The 10,784-nt window shown below is 35.6% G+C and overlaps 1 protein-coding gene across 2 annotated transcripts; it reads left to right on the forward strand.

Annotated features, from left to right (window-relative positions):
- The first annotated feature begins 1,195 nt into the window (after nt 1–1,195).
- On the forward strand, nt 1,196–7,471 carry dnajb12a (DnaJ heat shock protein family (Hsp40) member B12a). 2 transcript variants are annotated; one of them, XM_084391134.1, is made up of 9 exons: nt 1,196–1,370; nt 1,816–1,987; nt 2,140–2,285; nt 2,384–2,560; nt 2,654–2,733; nt 5,018–5,127; nt 6,047–6,219; nt 6,322–6,456; nt 6,555–7,471. In XM_084391134.1, exons 1-8 carry the CDS (start codon nt 1,238–1,240, stop codon nt 6,444–6,446), a joined length of 1,116 nt encoding a protein of 371 aa, XP_084247260.1. In that variant the 5' UTR covers nt 1,196–1,237; the 3' UTR covers nt 6,447–6,456; nt 6,555–7,471. The 2 variants fall into 2 exon arrangements, with proteins under 2 accessions (XP_084247260.1, XP_084247261.1); XM_084391135.1 differs by having other exon boundaries at nt 6,559–7,120.
- The last annotated feature ends 3,313 nt before the right edge of the window (nt 7,472–10,784 follow it).

Genomic DNA, 10,784 nt, shown 5'->3' on the forward strand with positions numbered 1-10,784 from the left:
TTAAGGAACAAAATAATATTGTACAAACTTTCTTAGGAGAACAAACACATTCAGATAAGCAGAATAAACAAAAGAATGAATGAAGTAAAAGAGTTATAAATGAATGTGATTTTAAAATGTATTAAATAAAAAAAAAGGTATCCGGACGGACCACACCTGACCACACGTGACCACAACCGCTCTTGGTTGTTCGTAACCCTAGTGACGGGTAGGTTTAGGGGCGGGGAGGGGGTAGGTCATCACATGTGGTCCGGATAACCGTATAGTACCAAAAAAAAACAAAAAAACAATAAATTAATAAATGAACAAATAAATCAAATATAATGGAAAACACTGATAGTAGAGGAAAGTAGTTTAAACGTTACCAATAATATCACCAAACATTTCAGATTTTTCTTCAGGAATCTGCCAAATGTATTATTATTATTATTGTTATGAATTAAATATGAAATTATTTAAGAGAAGTGAGCCTTTTATAGCAGTTTTTTTTTTTTTTTTACTTTACTTTTTTTATATATATAGAAGTTGATACTGTAAAAGTTTTTATTATAAAACGGATAGTTCCAGTCCTTGGTAGAGCCGCGTTCGAAGCCGTTGTAAATTACTCAGCAAACACACACCTGTGACCGCATTACATGAGAAGATTAGTATTGTCAGGTATTACTGCGCAACTGCCGGTTGTGATTCTTTGTTGCTGCTTAGCAACCTCTTTGGAAATACATTGCTTGGCGGAGGAATAAATGTGTTATAACGTTATATGTTTTGTTGCTGGTGTTTATTTTATGAATAAAATAAATATTAAAATGAATATTTTTATGGAGTAACCGGTTTATAACTCGGTTACGTTTTATAACTCGTTGCCTAACAACGCCCCTTAGCTGTTCTAAATCCACTGTAAAACACGGCTTAGCGGGGCTTATTGTTTAATTTTATCACAAGTAGGCCTAATTTAGTAGTATTTATAATTTTTTGTTAAATATGCTAAAGAAAAGATTTAAGAAGTGAGTCTTTTATAGCTATTTATATTGTAACGTTTTTATTTTATCACAAGTAATTTATTATTATTATTATCATCATCATTATGTAAACATTTTAGTAATTTTACAATAATGGGAAACCTTAGCTTACAGAGTGGACGTTCTATCCACTAGTGAAAAACTCTTGACGTTGTTGTAAACGTCATCAAACTGCGTCTTTTGAGTCAGTAAAGAGATCAGTCATCAGTTCCGCCGTCGCAATGGAATCAAACAAGGACGAAGCGGAACGCTGCATCGAAATAGCGATCGCAGCGCTGCGAGATAATGAGGTCGACAAATCCAGACGGTTCCTCGAGAAGGCACAGAGACTGTTTCCCACGGACAAGGCGAGATGTGCGTGTAATATAAATAAGTGTATAGTGGAGATCGTAGGAGGTCTGTTAAAGGGCCACCGGAAAACCTGAAGCCTGTAGTTAGACGGTAATTAAGGCCCTGAGATCTCGATCTCTTATAACTGCGAAATAAACGCATTTTCTACTTTTAAATGATCAAACTGTATGTTAAAAAAACACGAACCATATATTTTGTGCTCTTGGTTATATATCACTTCTGTTGGATGTCAATATAGGCCACTATTTACATATGTAGGTAATGTAATCTAACATAATATAAGGTAAATTGAAATTTAATCTTAATTATTTTCACCGATAGATAGATAGATAGATAGATAGACAGACATGCGAATAGATAGATAGATAGATAGATAGATAGATAGATAGATAGACAAGACATACAGACACCAGTGCTTCTTGTTAAAATGTAAGTGCTCTTGTCCCAGCTTTACTAGAGTCTATTGCTGAGAATGGAGGACCTTCTGCAAGTGAAGAAAACTTCGGAGAACATGATGGTTTACGAAACAGAAGCCACAACGCTGAAGATCACTCCTCTGGACACGGTGCCACAGAATCTGCCAAACCATACACATCAGAGCAGCTAGATGCTGTCAAAAGGTCTGTTATTTGTTTCAGACTACTTGTTTAAAAGTCGAGGCTCTGGTCATTATTTCTGTGATGAAGGTTTTGATTTACATGTGTGCATAGTGATTTCATCACCTAATTACGTTCTTCCTATTATACTGTGATCTGTCTTTCCTTTGGTGCAGAATTAAGAGGTGTAAGGACTATTATGAGATTCTTGGAGTCAGTAAAGAAGCCTCTGAGGAGGATCTGAAAAAATCCTACCGAAAGTTGGCTCTAAAGTTTCATCCAGATAAAAACCACGCACCCGGTGCCACTGAAGCATTTAAAGGTATAATACATTAAACTCATGCATTCAGCGTTTCTCCTCAGTATGGATAAAGTTTGCATGTGGTCTTCTCATTTGTTCTGTTTCCTGGTCTTCAACAGCTATAGGTAATGCTTACGCAGTTCTCAGTAACCCTGAAAAAAGAAGGCAGTATGACGTCTACGGTGAAGAAAAAGCCCATCCAACTCACAGGCATAGGACAAATCATAGAAATTTCGAGGCGGATATTTCTCCCGAGGACCTTTTCAATATGTTCTTTGGAGGTGGATTTCCAACCAGTGAGTCATGTGACTTTTGAAATGTGGCATTAGAAATGCAACGTGTTAGTGGTTGTGGTGGAATACATTCAAATGTGCCATTTCTGTTTCTAGGTAATGTGCATGTGTACAGCAATGGCAGGATGAGGTTTGGCCATCAGCAGCGACCCGAACGACGAGAACAACAGAGAGAAGTAAGAGTATTCCAAGTTTATAAGAGTTTTTTGTGCAGATTTTTTACTAGTAGGGAAAGATGCCTCACTTACGTACCGTGTGCATTTACTTAGTTATTGTAACATATTTAGATATTAGGTTTCCATTTACAGAATGTTGATGCATCAGCCAGTGTGTTAATAATGGAAATAAATAGAAACATTTGCTAATTTAGTCATTATTAAATGAAAAATCACCCCCCTTTTGGGGAAACTTTTGCCAAATGTATACATTACTTTTGATATCATTCCCCATAAAACATTCATATATTTTTTTGTATTTATTTTTTTATTAAATTTTCTGCAGACAAATAAAGGGTGTTACAACAGATGTAAAATGAAACAAGGTGTCTAAAAGAAAAAGAAAATCAACAGAACAGTTCCACACAGCAATATAGACCCCCACCCATCATTCATATATTTTTTAATGTGTCATTAATATGAAATACTAAATCAACTGTTCTATTTAAAATTGTGTTTCAGCAATTATTCATTTGAAAGGTACATTTATTCCATGACTTGCTTATAAACAGGTCTATGATACTTCTTTATTTGCCCATATTTTAAATGAAGATAATAGCTTCACGGGAGGTGACAGAGATGTTACGCAAACAAAATTGCTGAGTTTTTCCATAATTCTACTCCACCTTAAAATTACATTAAAACCAAGCATGTCTTTCTAACAGGCAGAATGCCACCTCTGGTGTAAAAACAGGAAAATGCTAGTGGCGTAAAAGGTCAGATAAATGACATCCAATCCAATTACCTCGTCTTTTGCGTTCAAAACTTACTGCATCCGCACAAGCAGTGTGCATATGCTGCCTTAGCAAATCACGCTACATTACTGCTGTTCTCGACAATGTACATTAGTAAAAGTGAGGTTTTAGCATTTAGATGAAGAACAAATATAGACACCGACTGTGCATAGAGATCGATAGAAGACTCGAACTCTCTTCAATAGTCAAATATACCCTGTGTGTGTTCTTGTTTTAAATGTTGATAATGGGTTATAGCTTATACGAGCAACAACAATGCCAAACATAAATGATCACATTCATCTAATGTTTCCTTACAATCCGATAGCTGCCCGCCCCATAAGCATGCCGTCAAAAAACGCGTCTCTGAGCCTAGGTTCTGAGATCTGCATACAAAAACAGTTGGTTTCACCAACCACTCAAAGCCAAAATAAATAGTGTTCCAACCAATCACCGACAGGGGGAGGGTGTTGTGAGGTTTTCGCATGCAGCCGTGCACGAGCGTAAAACCTCACAACACCCACCCCTGTCGGTGATTGGTACCTACATGTACCTACAGGTACCTAAATGTCTCATAACATTTTTTTGTGCCATTGTAATTGCATTCATGCCACATCTGAGCAGGATTAAATGGTGTGTAAATGCATCTAGATGCAGCTTGTACCACTGCAGTGCAAAGATGGCTTTTGTTGATGATGATGATTTCATTTGATTCAAATTATTGATTTAGTGTAATTTAATGCTTTATTATATTAATTATATTAATGGAATTTTAAGAATTTGACATACAACATGACATAAGTTTAATAGGGTTAGAAAAACTTTGCCTTAATGAAGGTAAAAAATGCACCTGAAAATTAATTTATGGGGGAAGATATTGTCCCTTAATGGAAAATGTGACTGCAGGGGGGTATGCAATGAGAACGTGTAATGCCCCATGGGCTATGCCACTCTAAGCAGTTTGGGAACCAGAGGCCTAACTAATTTAATTGAATAATTACCCCATGAATTATATTAAGTATTAAATCATAAAAAAAAAACATGCCACTTGGGCTCTTTTGTCCCAGTTCTAGGATTTTACCTTTTCACTTCAAAATACTAACACTTTTTTTTACTCCACAAATCTAAAAATATTAATGTCCACAAATCCTACAAACATTAATGGACACACAAACCTTTGATATTCAACATAATATAATGTCATTCATAGATAACAATTTTCCAGATACACAAAATGAGATCAGTTAACTTTATAAACAGTTTTGAGTGACCAAATAGCACAAATATATAGAGATGAAATGACACAATTAAGAAGAGCATAGTGAAATATTGTGCCATCTATGGCTAAAAGGAAAAAATTTTTTTACAATTGTTTACAGAATGTTACTTTGCATTAACTGAGCTGTTGTTATGCATCTAAAAGAATTATTCAGACTGATGGAATATAACGGCAGCTTTTTCATTCTGTCATGATGTAACTTTTATTTTAATAAACGCTTTTCATTATCCAGGGTGGCCTTGCCTTGTTTGTACAGCTGATGCCCATACTCATTCTGATCATAGTCTCAGCTCTCAGCCAGATGATGGTTTCCAGTCCTCCATACAGCCTCAGCCACAGACCGTAAGACCAAACATTGACCGAAATGTGCATTATCGTAAAAATATGATCTGGTGTGCTTGGTTTATTATTATTATTATACACTATTATTTTAAACTGGTATGTGACAATACTTGCTTAAAATGCTTTTTTTTTTTTTTATAAAAATTGCATGTAGTGTGCAATATTGCTGTTTGTGAATGTGAAAGGTCTGCAGAGTTTTAAAGATCAAAGTGCACAACAAAGTTATTGTCTCCTAAAAGAAAGAATCGATTATGAACTGCTGAAATGATTCCTCAGCAATTCCAGTCTCACTTCCTGTTACAAATGTAACCTACTCGACCCGCTTCAAGTGGGATTCGAACTGGCATCTCTGGCATGGGAGGTATGCACCTCCCATATCAAGGCGTTAAAGGTCTCTAGCGTCAGTCGCTAGCACGCCTCTTGAGGTTTACTCGCACAGCTCTTACTAGCTTGCCACTCATCCCCTTAAACATCTCTCCCATCCGGGTCACGGCACCAAATGTAACCGGTCCTGGTCGACCCGCTCCGAGCGGGATTCAAACCGGATTCTTGCCCTTAAACACTGTAGTTGTAGCCGAGTTAGAGACTGAATCTTCGAACATTGATGTGCAATGTATATTAGGAGACAATTGAAGTGTTTTTTGACCTTTGATGCATGTAGGAGACCTACAACAAAATTTGGAACCTTTAAAATAGCATTATAGAGGCACTTTAAAAGTTGTATGAAGCTCTTTCTCTATCCCATTGTGCATTTTGAGCTAGCTGTCAAACTACGTTATATATTGTTTTTCATTTTGAAACCTCAATTTTACAGAGAAATGTTTAAAGTGAAAGCAAAAACATGTTTATTTTGAAGAATGATGGTTGTCTTGCGGGTGATAAACATCTCTGACGTTATTGTACATTCCACCTGCTTTAGATCCATGGGCCACACAAACAGGCGACACACTCCTACTCTGAAGGTGCCTTACTACGTTGGCGACCACTTCTCAGAAGAATATACGGGAATGAATCTCAAGAATGTTGAACAAAGTGTGGAGGATGACTATATATCAAACCTGAGAAACAACTGCTGGAAGGAGAAACAACAAAGTACGTGATGCATGTGAAGCTGCTTAATAATGCGTGATGTAAAAAGAAGTGTAATTTTGCATTATATTCTGAAAACCTAGACATCTGTGTTCTTATTTGCAGAGGAAGGCTTGTTGTATCGGGCACGTTACTTTGGGGACACAGACTTGTACCAAAGAGCGCAGAAAATGGCAACACCCAGTTGCTCGAAACTTTCAGAAATACAGATTCTGTTGCATGGACACTGAGTAGCAGAAAGTGAGTCGACGGTTTACTCTCCTTTTCTGAATTTGAGCTCGTTTATCGAGTGCGTTCTTACCTGTGGACTTTCTTTGAACCGTCTGTGTTTGTTTCAGGTAGTGTCCTGTTTGTGACGTCATTTGAAGATGTTCGTGTACAGAAATGTTCTGTTCTCTTTGCTAAAACGGGACATTGCATTGCACCAGTTTAAGAGAAGCAAAGATAGCCCATCCTGGTGCCACAGGAGTTCGCTCTCATCTCTCCTTCAAAATTTTCGGAAAATTACAAGTCGTGGAAGATCTTAACATCTGTGAAGTAGTTTTAAATATGGATTTAAAAATGTAATGAATTAAGAATGAAAAATTAGATGATTTGCTGGTAGAGAGGAAAGTAAACTGCTGTTAAATGGTAATCAATGCTGCTAGCTTACTGCTTTTCCTTTTTTATTTACACCTCGTTTTTTCTTAAAGCATTTTTTCAACACCCATATTTGGGCTTTCTGAGCCAACTCTGAAATTTCTAGTAGTGTTTAAATCTGTTGATCTGACCACAGAAAGTCAAATGATTATTTCGGTGTCATTCAGCATTTAATGAATTGTTTTGCCTGTTGGATTTTTAAAAAGAATGTTTGAGATTTATGCAAATGGAAAATTAATTATTTATTAAATGGTGTCATACTATTTCTTCCATTTTAATTTATTATTTTTTAGAAAATGTATTAACATTAATTTAACCGTGTGTTTTGCAAAGTGTAGATCGAAGGTTCTAATCTAAAGCATAATCAAGTGCCTTTCCAGCTCCAGTCTTGTTGTGTACACTTCCCTGCATATATGTAATATAGGAAGGAAAAACATCCCTGCTTGAAGTTAGTGCTTAGACTAATTAGCTACTGAAATTCTAATTTTCCTGGAGATTTTCTTTTTTATATACGTATATATTATGTTCTTTCGGTTCAGTGCAACATTTTATGATTTTGTGTGTATGTATGTAATATAACATAGTTACCCAAAAGGAAATAAACAATAAGAATACATTTTCTTTTTAACAAATTAAGAGTTAAAATATAAGCATGCTTAATTTCCATACTCCAATAAGTCGTCTTTATAGCCAAGTCTGTTTGGACATACATTTCTTTTCATGTTTCTTAAATGCTCCCCAAAGGTGCATTTAACCAATCAAAAATACATTAAAATCAGGAATGTTGTGAAATGTTATTATGATTTCAAATATCTGTTTTCTATTAGGCTATAATATGTTTTAAAATGTAGAAAGCTGAATTTTCAGCATCATTACTCCAGTCTTCAGAAATCATTTTCATATGCTGATTTGTTGCTCGAGAAACATTTCGTATTTATCAATGTTATTTTCATGGAAACCGTGATACATTTTTGTTAAGATTATTTGATAAATAGAAAGTTCAAAATAACAGCATCGATTTTTTTAACAATTTAAGTCTTTACTGTCACTTTTATAGAGTCCTTTCTGTGTGAAACTGCAAGGAAAGAATTAATAAAAATAAAAAAATCGTACTGACTATAAAAGATCAGCAGTCGACATGTCAGTTTTGGAATTGCACACCAGGAGGCAGTCATGAGCTTCGCCGCTAGAAATCAATAAAGAAATACGCTATTTCCTCATCAACATCTCTGTTACAGGCATAACAATACATACAAAACAAAAATGCACATTCAAATCATGACCTATCCTATCAAGACCTAAAAAAAAAGAAGCATAAATGTCTTTTTAGGTCTTGATTGGGTAGTTTTATATAGGTTAATCTTCTCTAAGCATTGATATGGATCATACCTATTGTGTGTGTTGTTGATCATACAGTTATAGCCACTCAGATTTGAAATGGCAATTTCAACACTGAAGTGTCGACTGCATATCCCAATCTATTTATATAAATATAGGCTATAGATTTATTTATACTTGCCTTGTAATTTCATCCATACTTTCCTTGTAGCTTCATTAAGCAAGGACATCCAGGCTGACTAAAAGGCCCTGGGAGTGTCCGGACTGATGCAGGTGGGCTCAGTGTTGGTGGTCAGAGTTTCATGAAATCATGAATTGAGCTGATTTTATGGGCAGCACAGTGAAGGAAGAAGCAACAGAAAAATCCCTGGACTGCTTTGAGTAGTCTGTAACCATAGAAACACCATGCTTTTAGTAAAGAAGACAGACTCCTGTTTTGTCTGTGGTCACTGATGTTTAAAGTCTTGGAAACCATTATTATCTCCAGAAGAACCATGAACTGATTGTGAATTCATTATGGCATGATAATGGCGCCTGACTGCGAAATACTGGAGCATCAAGGTTTTCTTTTCTTTTTTTCTGAGGGAGAAGAATGTGTTTGATTATTAATTTCAAGTCTAACCCAGTATGCACACTGCATCTAAATAATGTGCGTCTCTGTGTGTGTCTTCATCCAAAACACTGTTCCATTTAAGATTTGATTTATTGCAGGAGAGGACGAAAAGGATCCCAGCTCCCAGAGGGGCCAGGAGAAACTCTGATGTTGGATAATTCTTGCTGAGATGTAGTGTTCTTTCATGCAGTTCCAATACGCTGCACAGCAAGTTTAGGTGTAAAGTTACACTTAAGGTTAACATAGAGATCCGAGCCACTTATCTAGTGGACCATGAGGAGGTCGCTTTCCTTCAGTGACATTATTGCACAGATGAGTAATTTATTAAAATGTCATGCCATTTACAATTTGGCCCCCTTTTTGGGGAACCTAACCCTATATCAACTCTAAAATCCTTCTGTAAGCAAAACTGTGCAAAGATCATGTCTGCCAGTATTGCTGCATTGTTTAATGCCTTCAGCGAAGATTAATTGAGCCACTTTAAAGATTATGCTGTGTGCTTCTGAGAAAGAGAATGCTGCTGACATTTTGAGTGCAGATTTATACTGGTGAGGAAGCATGAAAAAAATAACACCTTGCAATGCAGAAGTGAGGATTAAAGTTTTAAAGGCAGAGCAAAAAAAAAAAACTGGAATGGATTATCAGATCTTATTATAACACAGCTTTCTGGAATACTCAATTCTGATAGGTCAAAAGTGCCATCCAATGATTATTTTCTAATATTCTCATGTCAGCCATGAAAACGCTGTATAGCTTACCCAGCTAACAAGTTCACAGAACTTTAGATAACATTGTGGCAAGTTTCTCTCAAAGTTACATGAACAAAAGTTCTACAAAAGAGCCTACATCACACACACGTGTTTTTTTTTTTTCTCTGAAATGTTTTAGTTGATGTTCGTCTAACGTTTATTTAAAAAAAAAATTTATGTTACTAGTTTCAGAATGCTTGGGGAACATTCAAAAGTAACAATTCCTTAATGTTTGAAAAATTGAATGTTCCCTTTTTACCAAGAATTTTTTTTTTTTTTTTTACATTTAAAAAACTGGAACTCGTTCAGTCTTGAATGTTTAGAGAACATTCAGAAATAAATTTTCATATCTTAATGGGAAGCTTTAAGCTTCTGGGCAACAATATACTTTAGTTTTTCTCTTGTGAAAATGACCTCAAAGAACATTATTGTAACATTGTTGCAGTCTTTTTTTCTTTTTCTTTATTGAAATAGGCTTTGCTTTCTATAACTTCATTAAAAAAATCAATATTCATATCAATATTTCATGTCAATTGTCCTGTCAGTCAGTGCTTTCTATGTCTTATGTCGTTTTGGTGTCAATATCAGGATGCATGTTTCTAGGAACTTTAAGTTTATTTGATTAGCAGACAGGATAGTGTATATATATATATATATACATCTGAAAAAACTGCTACCTTGTATCAGCAAAGCCAAAATTAGACCAAAAGTGAAAAAACATATCAGTATTATTAAAAATCAAGGCAATTAGAAGAGTATGAGAAATCTGGGACTTTTCAGACTCATTGCAGAGGAAAGATTGAAATGAGGCAGGGTAAGTGCAGGATTTGCCTTCACTGCAGCATATCAGTTGCAGAAGTGACACTGTGCTGCAGAGCTGCATGGGATATGCTGAGAGGGGGGAAAAACTGCACCCGTCCTGATCCGTGCCGTACAACATCACCTCTAAACATTGATGTTTCTTTCTTAAAGCATGTGAGAGGAGGAGTAATCCAGAGTCAATGTGTCTCTTATGTCTTCTCCTATCTAGCTCAACGGTGCTGGCAACACCAAAACGGTTTGATTCCCGAGGAATGTGAGAACAGAGAACATGTGTGTGTATATATATATATATATATATATATATATATATGCGCTGTTTTTTAAGAAATTAAAGAGCATTTTTTACTTTGTTGAATTTACATATTGTATAACAATTTGTATACAAATATATATATATATATATACCC

This window comes from Rutilus rutilus (genome assembly GCF_951802725.1).
Source record: "Rutilus rutilus genome assembly, chromosome: 20".
Classification (NCBI taxonomy): Eukaryota; Metazoa; Chordata; class Actinopteri; order Cypriniformes; family Leuciscidae; genus Rutilus; species Rutilus rutilus.

Bases quoted from the DNA above. Each gene is read 5' to 3' on its own strand.
- dnajb12a (XM_084391134.1), top strand. From the start codon at position 1,238: ATGGAATCAAACAAGGACGAAGCGGAACGCTGCATCGAAATAGCGATC. The intron at 1,988-2,139 runs GTCTGTTATTTG...CCTTTGGTGCAG, and splicing joins CAGCTAGATGCTGTCAAAAG to AATTAAGAGGTGTAAGGACT. The intron at 2,561-2,653 runs GTGAGTCATGTG...TTCTGTTTCTAG, and splicing joins TGGAGGTGGATTTCCAACCA to GTAATGTGCATGTGTACAGC.